This window comes from Malaclemys terrapin, chromosome 11 (genome assembly GCF_027887155.1).
Source record: "Malaclemys terrapin pileata isolate rMalTer1 chromosome 11, rMalTer1.hap1, whole genome shotgun sequence".
In the NCBI taxonomy this organism is placed as follows: Eukaryota; Metazoa; Chordata; order Testudines; family Emydidae; genus Malaclemys; species Malaclemys terrapin.
In genome coordinates, this window is record NC_071515.1 from 59,392,631 (window position 1) to 59,408,939 (window position 16,309).

At 40.6% G+C, this 16,309-nt stretch overlaps 1 protein-coding gene across 1 annotated transcript in view; it reads left to right on the forward strand.

Moving 5' to 3' along the window:
* Positions 1–16,309, forward strand: part of LRP1B (LDL receptor related protein 1B) — a 1,255,163-nt gene that overhangs the window by 993,474 nt on the left and 245,380 nt on the right. Inside the window, exons 54-56 of the mRNA XM_054044441.1 lie at positions 3,504–3,644; positions 6,280–6,467; positions 15,471–15,654. Coding sequence (XP_053900416.1) covers positions 3,504–3,644; positions 6,280–6,467; positions 15,471–15,654 — 513 coding nt within the window. The remainder of the gene's footprint in view (positions 1–3,503; positions 3,645–6,279; positions 6,468–15,470; positions 15,655–16,309) is intronic.

Below are 16,309 nucleotides of genomic sequence, written 5' to 3' on the forward strand. Positions count from 1 at the left end.
TGCAGGTTCCCCAGACTTTTAATGACACTTGGGTCAGTCCACCTCAGCTAAATAACCATGATTGTTAATTACTTGACATCCACCCACAGATATCCAAACACTCTTACTTAGTCCTAATGCAGCTTCCATGGCATGCTTTTGCACAGAGTCCATCACTGATATATGCAAAGCTGCTTCCTTAAACTCGGTATACAATTTTATGTAGCATTACTCCCTCAGGTTGCCCTCTAATCTGATTATCAATTCAGGAGAAAAAACTTTAAGTCACTTTAAACTACTCCGCCTCAGACCCCTCTCCTGGAGGGTTACTTCTGCTTTTTAATCTCCAAAGAGTAGATATCCAAATGAGCAATTCTCAAAGGGAGAAAAAAAAGATTGCTTACTGTAGTAACTATAGTTCTTCCTGAATTATTGTTGATATGGGTCCACACTCCGAGACCACCTTCCCTTCCTCTCTGGAATTTGTCAGAGAGGAGTTTCTCAGTTAAAGGAAATAAAGGATAATTATGGCTACTCCTCCTTCTGTGCCTTTACAATCTTATTCAAGCAAAGGGAGAGTAAGTGGCCAGAATGGACACTGTTTTTAAGACGATTCCAAGTTTGTATGTCCAGTGTGCATTGGTTTCAAACGTAGGAACCGTGGCAAGTTAACATTTTTTCCCTAGAGCTCCCATCTATATTTCTCCAGTACTACGCACTAGGGCACATCAAATTGCCATTCTGGGAACAATGAGACTGTATTTAGGAGCGCATATTGTATAATAAGGTTCAGTGCTGACAGACACAGCCTCATAACACACTCACTGGCAACTAGTGCTCACACCACTCCAAATGGGATGTATTGGCAGGAGTGTTGTAAGCAAGACACAAGAAGGAATTCTTTGGCTCTACTCCACGCTGATTAGGTCTCAGCTGAAGTATTGTGTCCAGTTCTGGGCATCACACCTTGGGAAAGATATGGACAAATTGGTGAAAGTCTAGAGGATAGCAACAACAATGATTAAAGGTTTAGACTGGAGAAGAGAAGACTGATGGGGGACAGGATAACAGCCTTTAAGTATGTAAAGGGTTATATAAATTGTTCTCCTAACCACTGACGACAGAACAAAAATGGGCTTAAATTGCAGGAAAGGAGATTTAGATTAGACATTGGGGAAAACTTCCTAACTGTAAGGGGAGTTAAGCACTGGAACAAATTATCTGGTGAGGTTGTGGAATCTCCAGCATTTGGAGGTTTATAAGAACAGGTTAGACAAATATCTGTCAAGGATGATCTAGATAATATGTAGTCCTGCTTCCCTGCAAGGAACTGGACTAGAGGACTATCAAGGTGCATTGCATGCCTACATTTCTATGATTTCTATGATGTATTGTACCAGTATCAACTAGCCACGGCAGACAATATAGCCAGAGCAGGTCAGCCTCTGCCTGCCAGGCCAACTAAGGTACCCAGCAACAAAGAACTTCTTGATCTAGAACCCAGTTTACCATGAAAACCCATCTCAATTTATTGCTTATACCCTGCTGTTGGCATTAAAAATCTAAAATGAAACTTATTCAGAAAAGGTAATGTTGCAGTCAAGGCACTTCACACACTTTAGAATCAGGGGAAAAAAACTTTTTTTCTTGGTGTACCTCAAGGCCAAGATAGTAGACATCCTGATTGTTTCCTGAGTTTGTTTAGATAAGAGTCTATATTTCCCTGAAGCTGCAATTTGAACAATTTGCTGCATTTATAGTTAGTCTATCAGTTCTGGTTAGGTGATATTCAGATATGGTGGAAGTCTTCGAGGCAATTACCAAAAGTAGGCCAATGCTCAGATGATCTAGTCCTCTTTTGCAGCTGAATTTGGGTTTGAATTCTCTTAATATTTTTACTATTCTATTAATCTTTGATAACTGTTTCAATATGAATTCTGTTCCATTTTATAATCCTAAATTATTCTTTCAAGGCTTATACTTAGTGATTATTTATTTGTCCATAAGAATATGGGAATTTCAGATTCTCTGAGATGAGATGTCTCCAGGAGACTATGCAGAGAAATGCTTTGTTCTCCATGAGATCCTCCAAAAAAGAAAAGGAGCATGCGCATTAATCATTTCTATTTAACTAGAGTAACTGATTGGGGAAGCTTATTTAGAAATACGAAAGAAGATCCAATTTCAGTTCCACATTTCTTCAAAGCCCATTCAACCAGATTATAGAAGCATCATAGAGAGAGCACAAGCTCCTCTGTGGCAGATCTAGATTGACCTGGTTTTAAATGCATGTCTTTGCCAGACACTACAGATGGGAAGTGGAAGCTTTCACTAAGACAGCCATTGACACAAAGGTGTCTCAAGTGTAGCTGAGGCCTGGCCCGACATGAGTAATTAATACATGAAGGGAGGTTTCATGTTTTTTAAAGATAGAATTAAGGACAGTCTATTTAATAAAAGTTACAGCTTTATGAAGTTTCCCTGTTGAGTTATTCTGGCTTCTCTAGTGATTATTACAAGTTAGATACAAGATAATTATGTTTTATGGTTCCAGTAGTACATTAACTCCATTCAAAGTGTCAACGGAGGATACTGAGAGAATAAAGCTCTTGGATACAGAGGGATGTCTTATCTCAGAAGGTCAAGTGCTCTGATTCCATCTGCTGGCAGGGAAGAGCTATACTCAAATCACATAGAATAACTAAAGGAAAGTTAGCTGGTATTATATTTCTCCTTCTGCTAATGCTCATGTAAGATTTATGCAGATGAAACAAAGCTTCAAAAACAACCATCATCTTGGATTTGCTGCTCAGAAAGAGTAAGTCATATTTTTAGAGCTTTAAAAAATCTTATTTTTTGCTGGAAAAATCTGTTGGAATGTGAACATTCAAAGCCAGGAAAAATAGCTGCAGGTCAATTTTGATTTTATTTTTACTCCCATACATAGCTTAATATTTTCATGAGTATGCATGAACTCTTAACATAAAATGTTATGTTTTTTTTTTCTCCAGTGAAACATGCTTTGTACAAAAATGGCAAAATTCTGCTACTTGGGAAAATAACATGAATTTCATCCATTTGATTTTGTTTCTTGCAGCAAAATGGTGATTTTTCCATCTGAAAAAAACCCGGCTTTTATGTTTTAAAATTGTGAGGGAAGAAAAATTTTATTTGACTTTTGAGTTTTTGCCATTTGTAGATTTTTCTTATTAAACTCTGGCAGAGACTCGCTTCTAAGGAGCAAATTCTAGATGGTGTCCTTTTTGATTTTCTCTGGCAGAAATCTATTTGAGCATCTCATAAAATAATCTTATGCAGCTTCCAGAACTGCATTGAGGATTTTGTCTTTTTAAGGAGTCTGTCTTTTGAGATGCACATGTATATGCATATTTATCTTTCTGTATCTCTCTCTATAGAGACAGAGATACATGTGTTTACTTGTATAGACTCTGTTATGAAATTATGTGAAAATATATGCATATGCAAAGTATGAAGCAGTAAAGCTTTGATTGCTCTGTTTCTAGGGTATCGTCATTGTAATCCTGGAGAATTCAGTTGTGCTGATGGAAGGTGTCTCTCAAATTCTCAGTGGCAATGTGATGGGGACTTTGACTGCCCAGATCATTCTGATGAAGCTCCTATAAACATAAAATGCAAAAGTTCAGGTTCATATTTATTTATTTTTAAATCACAAATATGTATTTTTCCCAACAAACTTAATTTAGAATTGTAGATAGAAAGACTATAATCTTAATAACTGTATGGTACAGTCCTGTCTCTTTAATGCTTCATTCATCCTGTGAGGAGGATGGAGTTGTAATTTGTCAGTCCTGAACAGCCAAGAATTCTGTAGTTGATTAGTCTCAACTGATCAAATAAAGCTAGCCACACCAGATGGTTCAAGGTAGCTTGTAGTTTGTTTACACATGTGTTTCCAGCTAGTATAGACATCTGTATTAGGTGACTGAAGGATATCTAATGTAACCACATTTTTTAAAAGAGCTCCAGTGGTGATCCTGGCAATTACAGGCAGGTAAGCTTAACTTCAGTACAGGCTGATAATTTTATCCTTTACTATTGTTAAGTTTATCAGACATAATAACTTGAGGAAGAGTCAGCATGGCTTTTGTAAAGGGAAATCATGCCTCACCAATCTATTAGAATTCTGTGAGGGGGTCAACAAGCATGTGGACAAGGGTGATCCAGTCGATCTAGTGTACTTGAACTTTCAGAAAGCCTTTGACAAGGTCCCTCACCAAAGGCTCTTAAGCAAAGTAGGGACTCATGGGATAAGAGGGAAGTCCTCTCATGGATCAGTAACTGGTTAAAAGATAGGAAACAAAGGGTAGGAATAAATGGAAAGAGGTAAATATCGGGGTCCCACACAGATCTGTATTGGGACCTGTGCTGTTCAACATATTCACAAATGATCTGGAAAGAGGATGAACAATGAGGAGTTAAAATTTGCAGACAATAAAAAAATAGTCAGTACAAAGCTGACTGCAAAAAGTAACAATGAGATCTCACTAAACTGGGTGACTGGGTGATAAAATGACAGATGAAATTCTATGTTGATAAGTGCAAAGTAGTGCACATTGGAAAAAAAATAATCCCAATTATACATATAAAATGATGAGGTCTAAATTAGCTGTTACCACTGAAGAAAGAGATCTTGCAGTCATCATGTATAGTTCTCTGAAAACATCTGCTCAGTGTGTAGCAACAGTCCAAAATGTTAGGAATTGTTAGGAAAGAAATAGAAAATATCATAATGCCACTAAATAAAGCCATTGTACTCCCACACCTTGAGTGCTGCATGCAGTTTTGGTCATCCCATCTCAAAAAAGATATATTAGAATTGGAAAAAGTACAGAGAAGGGCAAGCACAAATAAATAGGTATAAGGAACAGCTTCTATGTGAAGAGATTAAAAGGACTGAGACTGCTCAGTTTGGAAGAGAGATGACTAAGGGGGATAATATGCAGGTCTATAAAATCATGAATGGTGTGGAGAAAGTGAATAAGGCAGTGTAATTTACTCCTTCACATAACACAAGAACTAGGGGTCACCCAATGAAATTAATAAGGTGCAGGTTTAAAACAAACATAAGGAAGTACTTCTTCATACAATGCACAGTCAACCCATTGTGAGGGGATGCCGTGAAGGCCAAAAGTATAATTGGGTTCAGAAAATAATTAGATAAATTCATGGAAGATAGCCATGATGGTCAGGGATGCAACACCATGCTCTTGGTGTCCCTAAACCTCTGACTGCCAGAATCTGGGATTGGATGACAGGGAATGGATCACTCAGTAATTGCCCTCTTCTGCTCATTCCCTCTGATGCATCTAGCACTGGCCACTGCTGGAAGTGGTGCCAAGCTAGATGGACCATTGGTCTGACCCAATATGGCCATTCTTAAGTTCTGTAGTTGAATATGTATTACTTTTTAAAGGCATATGACTTGGACGCTAGTGACAAATCTTATTAGTGCTCCCTATATGCCTGTCAGTACCTCCTCAATTTTGTGTATCTTGCATCATAGTTATTTTTCATATTTTCTTAGCTTTTGTGGTACACAGTTAAGTTATCACATGTCTGGATGCTCCTGAATCATCTAATTTTCCTGTTACATTTTCCAAATTAGGCTTTAGATAGCCAGTTTTTTTTGTTTGTTTTTTTGGGAGGGGGGGAAATGACCCTATTAGAGGATTTTACTATGACAGTTCTCCATTGCTACCAAAAAATAATCTTCAATGTTAGATAGCTCTACAAATGTATTATGATTTTTTTCCAGTGTTTTCCCCAGAAGACTATATAAAGTATGATATTTTTAATATACAGAGGGCAGTTAATTTCCTGTACTATAGCTTTTTTCCCCCTTGTGCATGGTTTCCAATATACAGTTTATGGCTTTTTCACTGGTGGACTGCAGAGAAGTGATGCTGCATGATGCTTGCTCTTCTCATTATTTCTTGTTAAGCAAAACCAAACTGATGGAAAGGGAAGATGAAATGAAGAATAGACAATATGATTAACTTTTTCAGAAAGGAGTAAACACTTATCTTAATATAGATACCTAAAACTAAAGTAAAATTTACACACATAAATTTTTCATATAAGCAATTACTGTAGTCATACAAGCAATCTTATGAGATCAGTCACAAACGGAAAATCTGGTCCCCACAGATTGGAGTTGGTCCATGAAAAAAATCTATTAGAGCTGGGTCACACTATGGGAAAAGTATGAGAACCACTGACATACTCGTCATTTGTTTTATTTTATTTTATTTTTTCCAGAACAGTCATGCAACAGTTCTTTTTTCATTTGCAAAAATGGCAAGTGCATTCCTCAAATAGATGTCTGTGACAATAAAGAGGATTGTGGTGATGGATCTGATGAGAGAAACTGCCATATCAATGAATGCTTGAGTAAGAAAGTCAGTGGCTGTTCTCAAGATTGTCAGGATCTTCCTGTTCGGTACAAGGTTGGTAGTCATGGTGTGTAATATAGTATAATATAAGTTCTTAATCCTTAACTATGATTGTTTAAACCACATAACCATGTAGTAGAACTTCAGAATGCAGTACTAGCTTTTAAACAAGTAACCTAATCAAAATCACAAACCTATGCAAATCAATATATGAGGTATGCAAATGACCATCAGTTGTATAAAAAGTAGGAGCTTAAATTCAATTTATAATGAATGGGAAGATGTACATTAAGTAATTTCAACATTTATTTCTATGTATTTGTAAAAACTAATCCATGAATATTTTACTTGAAAGGTGATGAAGATGAACCTACAATAACAAAAGTCTAAAGATACAGCACTTAAAAAACCCCAAACAAATCAAGCTGATGTACGAAAAATACAAATGATCTGAGAGAGTTGCTTATAAGACCATGTCTCCAATAGTAATTAATACAAATAGTAAACTTTTCCCAAGTTGATTGAAATAGTGACTCAATTAACAAAGAAAAATTGAACAATGCACTGTTAATGGACAAAATTTCAAAATGTGCCCTCCAGTTGTGTCCATGCAACTTTGCTCATGCATTTTGCTCATTAATAGAATGAAGATGCTGGAGCATATGATAACAAACTTAATTATATATCTTTGTACTTCCATGTCTGAGACCCATTGGTTGAATGTTGTTTTGGCCCAAATTCCAAGAAATTCTTCACTCTTTCCCTGATGGTGGGACTCCACCTGGACCTTTGTACCTTCAAAATGATTGTTTAACATTTGAATGGATTCCCTAGTGTTTTTTACCTCTTGTTTTATAATGACAAGCCTGCCTTATTGAATTAGTTTCATCCCCTTTTCTGTGGATGGTAGGTTCTTTTCTACCTGAATCGGCTCCTGTTGAACTGCAAACTTGGGGCCACTCATAAGGTAGACTTCGGTTCTGTGAATCAACTAAGGAATTCTAGAGCACCTCCAACTCCTTCTGGAAAAGAAAATCTGCCATTGAATGGCCAGGCTACTTTTCTGGGGTTGGAGGAGGGATCTTCGGTCTATTGTTTTAGTCACAGGAATCATTTTCCTGTCACTGTGGCAGACATGGCTACAGTATTCAAGAAGATTATGTCATATGTGATTTCACACATGAACAAGAGAATGGAGTTCAAAACTGGAAGACTCTTGGCCACCTGAAAATTCTAATTTTTAATCTCTGGGGATCTGCTAAATACAGTTAGCCACCTCTCCACAACTTGGGAAGTGCTTGCCACGTGACATGAAGTTTATAGTGATAAGCCTGAGGCATCAAAGGATATTTTCTGGCAGGGAAGTCTCATGTCACAGAATAAGCTGGCCCCTTTAAGGGAGTTAGAACTAAGTTTCACCTGTGCCAGGTTTACCTCCCAAATCATGGGACTGAGAATTTGGGGAGAACATGACTGTGAAGGGTCATGTGATTTAAAGGAAAGCAAGTAGCACCTATCCATAGAGGCAGTCTGCACTCAGTAGGGTGAGACTAAGGGTGGAGAAGACCTGAGGCTAACCTCTTCAAAGGTGATCTGGGAAAGCCCTGGGGAAGAGCAACAGTTTAACCCAAAGAGTCCTGGGGAAGGCCTAGGAAGAAGCAGTGTAGGACTGCCTGAGAAGGTGCTATTGTGAGGGCCTAAAAGGCAAACCAGTCAATTGCAGAAGTAGCCCTGGAGTCTGAAGTAGCACTTGGTTTCTGAAGTAGAGAGCTGGCTCACTTATTAGAGTCAAGGAGTTGGAGTCCAAGGTAGAGGGCTTCCCGACACCTCTGCATTGCTACCTAGAGTGATGGTGCAGAAACCACTGCACTGAGTAGAAAAGGAAACATTTGTTGCTGATAAACTGTTGAACCTGGGGTTGGGTTGAAGGAAATTGTGTCCCAGTAAAGGCCAACTGAGGGTTAAAGGATTCTTTGTTTGGACAGTTATGTTTTACCTTAAAATGTAGAAGACATTTTTTTGCTAGAGAGCTAATGAAAAAATCACAAGGGGAGAGATGGCAACCCCCAGTTGGAAGAGGAGGGAAAAGGAGGCAGTGGCTACATCTCCATGCCAGGAAGAGGTGTTGCTCCTATTAAATCTCACTTTTTCTGTCAAGGGGATTGTGGAGATCTGTTCCTCCTTTCACAGGAGTCATTGTCATTAGCTGGTGTAGAGAGGGTGCGTCAGGGTTCGTCCCTCTCCGGGGCGGTGGGGAACCACACTGTCCCCCTTAGTCCTTGCACGGCCCCTTGTGGAATCAGTCAGGCCACAGGAGCCCTGGCTCAAGCCGTCCGGCAGGGGCCTGAGCGCACACAGGTAACAATTAACAGATAACTAGCCCAGGCCCTGGATCAGGGCGGGGCAGTAAAGAGTTAAGGCTCAGGCCCTCAAGCAGGGGCTGAGCAGCAGTTTATACAGATGCTCCCCAGGTTATGCAAACCCGACTTATGCAAACCCACACTTACAGAAAAAGTTCCATAAGTTCCGCAAGCTTTTTTTTTTTTTTTGCGTAATTGTCAGGTATACGTCCCTGACTTATGCAAGGCTTTCTGGAACAGCCTTTGGGTCTGAAGCAAAGTCCCTGGGCTTCAAAATTTACCCTTATCATAGAATCATAGACTTTAAGGTCAGAAGGGACCATTATGATCATCTAGTCTGACCTTCTGCACAACGCAGGCCACAGAATCTCACCCACCCACTCCTGTAACAAACCTCTAACCTATGTCTGAGCTATTGAAGTCCTCAGATCGTGGTTTAAAGACTTCAAGGTGCAGAGAATCCTCCAGCAAGTGATCCATGCCCCATGCTGCAGAGGAAGGTGAAAACCCCCCAGGGCCTCTGCCAATCTGCCCTGGAGGAAAATTCCTTCCCGACCCCAGATATGGCAATCAGCTAAACCCTGAGCATGTGGGCAAAACCCACCAGCCAGACACCCAGGAAAGAATTCTCTGTAGTAACCGACCCCATCTAACAACCCATCTCAGGCCATTGGGCATATTTACCGCTAATAGTCAAAGATCAATTAATTGACAAAATTAGGCTATCCCATCATAACATCCCCTCCATAAACTTATCAAGCTTAGTCTTGAAGCCAGACATGTCTTTTGCCCCCACTGCTCCCCTTGGAAGGCTGTTCCAGAACTTCACTCCTCTGATGGTTAGAAACTTTCTTGTGTTGTGACGATTTTGCTGCATGGTAGGCACTCAAAGTGCATTTTGTATTTTGCCTCAGGAAGGACATATCCCCAATAGGTGTTCCATATCTCATTTCTTATTGAAAATAACTCAAAAGATGAGAGAAGCTTAACGTGAACTATTATTCCTGGAAAACTTGGAGAGCCTCCTCAGATCCTGAGTAAAAGACTCAACCAGGCCTGAACAGTCTTCATCCCTAAGTGTTTCTGTGAACTGTGATTCAAGTCTAAATTCCCAGGCTTTCTGATCAAAGACTGGCAAATCAGCTAAGTCCTCTTCCATCCAGTGAGCTAAAATGGTATGAAGAAACACCGTTCCTTTAAAGAGCATAAATCCAGGTCAACTTCCTCACGTCCTAGTGAAAAGGGGCATAGATCACCTGAAGGTGCTCAATAAATAGTAGTTCACAGCCTAAATCATGTAACTCTGACACCCTGACAGAGCCTGGTCACCAAGCAATAGTACTGTCTTGAGCAGTGCTCTCTACCTCCCTTGTTCCTGACCCCTCAGTACTGACATCAGTACACCCAGTGCTGATAGACGCAGAACCCATAATCCCAGTACACTTGCTCTCAGCACCAACCTTGTCAACACCGAACTTTGTAAGGTGACTGCACAGCATGAGTCTCTACTATTGTATACTAGTGTATCATAAAGTGCTGTCTATAATACTGACTGCTTCCACCATTACAGTACCAAGCACCTCTTCAGCATCAACTGTGAGTGACACTGTAGTTCGCCTGGGACCCCTGCCTATAGAGGAGAAGTATTCCATTTCTTCCTCCCAGCAGAGAGGCATCCTCTACTCACTCACCTCAGTCCCATTCATAAGACCTCTCTTGGTTGGGCAGAGTTTTGGACCCAATACTATAGGCGTGGGCATAGGGGATCTAAGGAAAAATACTCATCATGGTACATCCCCCCAATGCCAACAGTCCCTTACTCCTATAATGTTAAATCATGGTCCTACTGGGCTTCTTGGGGCATGCAGCCAGCAAGAAAACCAACCTTTACCTAGACCTTCCTCTATGCAAAATCCCGTAGGGTTATTCAAGAGGCATAGGTGGCGCTCACTCACACAGTTCAGCAAGAAAAGCAGGAAAGTGAAGATCAACACCTGCAAACTGAGGAACAGATAATTCCAGCAGCTATCTCCTCCTCCTCCCCAGATGAGGCAGTAGTGTCCACTACTTCTAGTCAGCCAGATGTTTACAAGATATTGCAAGAACTTCTGCGCCAACTGGCAAATACCCTGGAAATCCCTGTGGAAGTAGTGCCGGGAGAGTTGCCCAGGCTGGTTGACATTGTACACACATCGGTGCCTGGAAGATTATCCATTCCAGTTATGGGGGGCTATTAGTGCCAGCAAAACACCTTTGGCAGACTCCTCTATCTGTGGCAGACTGATACTATCATCTATCTTTAGCTGGCTTTGAGTATTCCTACACTCACCTACTCCCAGGATCCTTGGTAGCAGCTGCTATTCATTAGGAATCCAGACAACAAGAGCCACTGAAAACAACCCCAAGAGACAAGGATCCAAAAAAATTAGATTTATTCAGCAGGAAGAACTATACTTCTGCATTTCCAGATGTTCATTGCTAATTAGTAGGCCCTAATGTAAATATCTAAATTGGGACAAGATATCATACTTGTTTAAAAAAAACCTACACTCAACACAACAGGGAAGAATTGAAAACTGTTATTATCGGGGGTCAGCAAGTGGCCTGCACTTCTATTCAGGTGGCATTAGATGCATCACACATGGCAGCACAATCAATGGCCACGTCCATGGGCTTCATGTTTGCAGGCTGCAGAAACACCAAAGAAGGTACAGACAGTGATTGAGGACTTCATATTTGAAGGCTGTGACCTGTTCAATATGAAGATTAATGAAGTCTTGCACGCGCTAAAGAATTTACAAGCTACTTTTTACCTCTTGGGCACCTATATGCCAGTACCTAGGAGAAAACAGGCTAGACCTCTTTCCAGGGAGAGGCCTTTTTCCTTCCATTAGATAAGACCCTCTGCATCACCCAGAAAAAAGCAGATTTCATCAATGGAGACCCTCTGCCACTTTCTATACAACCGCTCATCCTGAGTCCAACTCTAGGTAGCACAGTTGATGCTACAGTTGAGAGCCATTTCCCTTCCCCATCCCCTTTGGCAATTGCCTTTTTTTATTTTCAGGAGCCTGGAATCACACCATCTCAGACCAGAAGGTCTTAGTGGGGTGTTCCTTTCAATTTCACAGCCTTCTGATTCTCACATATTCCCCGTCCCTCTTCAGGGACTCCTTATGAGAGACTATTACAGCAAGAAGAGGATTCGCTTCTAAATCTTGGAGCAATAGAAAAAGTGCCTCTGGAGTAAAGCTGGTAAAAAACATTTTTGAATAGCTGAATTTTCATCAAAAAATGCTGTTTGGCAAAGCCAAAATGTGTCACAGAAATGTATGGATGAAGTTTGAGAGAGAGAGTCTCACATTATATAACCCAGGGGTCGGCAACGTTCGGCACGTGGCTCGCCAGGGTAAGCACCCTAGCGGGCCGGGCCAGTTTATTTACCTGCTGACGCGGCAAGTTCGGCTGATTGCTGCCCCCACTGGCTGCGGTTCGCCGTCCCGGGCCAATGGGGGCGGTGGGAAGCTGCGGCCAGCACATCCCTCGGCCCGCGCCATTTCCCGCTGCCCCCATTGCCCCGGGATGGCGAACCGCGGCGAGTGGGGGCCGTGATTGGCCAAGCCTGCCACGTCAGCAGGTAAATAAACTGGCCCGGCCCGCTAGGGTGCTTACCCTGGCGAGCCGCATGCCGAACGTTGACGACCCCAGATATAACCTGATGGTCAGGGCACTGGCCTGGGATGAAAAAAACTGTTCTGAATCAGGCATATCAAGGGCTCAAATCGGATCTCACAAATCCCAGTCCAGTGCCCTCGCCCCACACATGTGCCTGTCCCGTATTTAAATTCTCAGGTTCCTATCTGAAAATGAACAGTTTGACAAAATTCCTTTTGTGCAAAAATGTTTGAAAGGTTTTGGACTATTTTACAATGTGGAACAAAAAAACAATTTTGAAATATTAAAAATTGCCGTGAAACAGAATAGTCATCATCTGCCCAGCTGCACTCTGGAGTTCAGAGGGAAGTATTTTATTTTCATTATTTTCTAATTCTGCAAAAGAAGGTGTGTGGGTGGGCGGGGGCTGTTGCCTAACCTGGATTAGAGACGATTCAACACCTTCATCCACGATTCTAAATTCAGCATAGTAACTCTATCCTGTATAATCCCATATTTAGCTTCCCGGGACTGGTTCATGGTTCTCAATTTATAAGATGCTTGCTTTTACATAAAAAGAACAGGAGTACTTGTATCAGAGAGGTAGCCGCGTTAGTCTGAACCTGTAAAAAGCAACAGAGGGTCCAGACGTCTGATGAAGTGGGCATTCACCCACGAAAGCTCATGCTCCAATACTTCTCTTAGTCTTAAAGGTGCCACAGGACCCTGTCTTGCTTTTGAGGAGTACTTGTGGCACCTTAGAGACTAACAAATTTATTTGAGCATAAGCTTTTGTGGGCTACATCCCACTTCTTCGGATGCATAGAATGGAACATATATTGAGGATATATATATACACACACATACAGAGAGCATGAACAGGTGGGAGTTGTCTTACCAACTCTGAGAGGCCAATTAAGTAAGAGAAAAAAAAACAGACAGGTTAAAGTGTTCTCCCACTATTTTTTGAGTATTATGATTCCTGATGTCAGATTTGTGTCCATTAATTCTTTTGCGTAGAGACTGTCCAGTTTGGCCAATGTACATGGCAGAGAGGCATTGCTGGCACATGTCTCAGACTTCTCGGTCATGTGGTCTTCTGCACATCTGTCACACAGCATGCCAGACTTCACTCATGCTACATGTAAGGGTGGTTGAAATATGTATATTTACCCAACAAACATTAGACATGAGGATGCAAGTCCCTTGAGAAGTACTCTCATTGTTAAATTGGTGGAAACACCCTCTCAAGGTTTGCAAAGTAGTACCATTTTCTCCACCTCTTTTCACCAAGATACTGGTGACAGATGCTTCCATGCTTAGGTAGGGAGCTCATCTGGACCATCTTCAGACCCAAGGCCTCTAAACTGTAGAAGAGATTGTCCTTTGTATAAAAAACTAGCCTCCACCGTGTCTCTTCCTGTGTTATGTGGACTAATGGGCCAGATCCTGACTGACAACACAACACCGATGTGTTATGTCAACCAACAGGAAGGATTCTCTGCAGCCAAGTAAAATTGATTCTTTATTTGGGCACACAACACTATCTGTCTCCTTCAGATACCCTAATTCCTGACTACCCTTTTATCTCTAAAGTACTCTGTAAGAGTAAACTTAGTATGAGTAACACCTTACCTTTGCCCCATCCAAGGTCACATCATTTTTTCCCACCCTATAATTGCTAGATTTCTAAAGAGCCTGATTCATATGTTTCCCACATTCTTTGACCCCCTTCCTTCCTGGAATCTAAATATAGTCTTATCTGGGTTAATGGGATCTGCCTTCAACAATATGATATTTATGGCTGGTATGCCTAACACAGTGTTCTGTATGTATAAGGTGACTCTTAAGCCTCAGCTGAAGTTTTTACCAAATATAATTTGACTTTCATTTGAATCAGATGATTCATCTGCCAGTTTTCTTTCCTAAGCCATACTTCAAGCAGGGGGAAGCCAAGCCCCCCACACTCAATCTAGTTAGGGCTCTTTCACTTTACCTGGATAGGACAAAACCATGCAAGAGCTTCCCTAGACTATTTGTTGAGTCTGCAGATAGGATTAAAGGTCTGACAATATCAACCCAGAAACTCTCTAAATGGATATCTAATTACATCGTATCGTGCTGTGAGTGAGCTAAATTAGATCCTTCCATCCAGGTTCTATTCTACATCACAGGCAGCTTCTGCACCTTCCTTAGGAAGCTGACCAGTTTCTGATATTTGAAGGTTAGTTACATGGGGATTAGTCCATATTTTCACAAAACGCTATTTCCTATGCAAGACATCAAGATCAGAAGCTTGCTTTGACATAGCTGACCTGCAATCACTATTTAAATAGACACTGAGCATGAGCCTCCTGTCTGTGGGGTCACTGCTTACAAGTCACCAGAAGTGAAATGCATGGGAACAGTCAATCAAAGAAGAAAGATAAGTTACTTACCCTACGGTAACTGTTTCTTTGAGATGTGGTGTTAACATGCATTCCATGACCCACCCTCCTTCCCTGCTGCTACGGAATCCTGATGTTGTGTTGGTGAAGGAATTGGAGGACAGTTGGATGCAGTTCGTCCTTGATCTTTTTGGGCAGTGAGGAAATGGGGAACACAAAGGCTCCTATGGTACAGTCTCAGCCCAAACGGACATTGCTGACCAAAAGAATCCAATCACAAGGACATCCTTAATAACCACAGTACTAGGGTAAGTAACCGTATTTTCTTTATATGGTCATAGTCGAGTAGAAAGGGAGGAAGGCCTAACATTTTGTTAAACTGTAGAAAAAGAAAATTCTGCTAGTTTCACTTCAGTAGGACAATTCTCCAACAAACATCTCTAATGTGCCATTTGATAAATTCCTGTTACATAGAAAGTTAAATGAAATTAAAACAATTGGTTAAAAAAGATTATTTTAAAGTTGTCATTTTGAAAGATTGGTGGTACCAGACTACTCTGTCTTTGATTTCTGTTTTTAAGCCATTCTTAGTAAGTTTATGCCAAACAGAAAGACACCAACAATAATAAAAAATGAGTTCTTTTTTTCTTTCCCAGTGCAAATGCTGGCCTGGATTCCGGCTCAAGGATGATGGCAAAACATGTGTAGACATTGATGAATGTTCATCTGGCTTTCCCTGTAGCCAGCAATGCATCAATACATATGGAACTTACAAATGCTTATGTGCAGATGGGTATGAAACACAACCTGATAACCTCAATGGCTGTAAATCTCTTTCAGGTATCACATTTTATTTATGCACAAATATATCCAAAATTATTTGTGAAAAGCTTTAACTCTGAAATCTGTGGTGTTTCAGCCTTTGTAATGACTAGAAAGATGGTTTAAAGCATCTTCTTCAGTCAGAAACAGAAATCTGAATTCAGTGCAAGGTGTCTGGATGTGAGAATAATTTCTACTTTTATTGTGTATTCCACACACAGGATTCTATGTGGATAATTACAGTGCATTATGATACTGTGAATTATTAAGTGTGCACTAAGCACTGGGAAATTTCAGAAGCAGAAAAAAAATCACTTTATATTGCCTGCTGCTCAGTCACATGGTAATAGTAAAAAATGTAATGTGCAATATTAAAAAGCCTGCTGCTGATGCATTATTTTTTTATTTTATTTATTTTCATTTTTAGAATAACTTGCTGACACTTCAGCATACAATCACCCAGTGCATTAAGCCTGCATAAAAAGTTAATCATGGGGAAAAAAGAGGCTAAAAGAAAATTATATGGTGTTTCTGATCTTTGCATTAAAAATGTCTAGTTCACGGTTCTTATTGTAAAGAAAAAAGTGCATTATCTCCTGCCATAGTGCAAAATGTACTATATGAAATGGTATGCATAGATATATATAAGAACTTAGCTTAATTATCTCTCTCC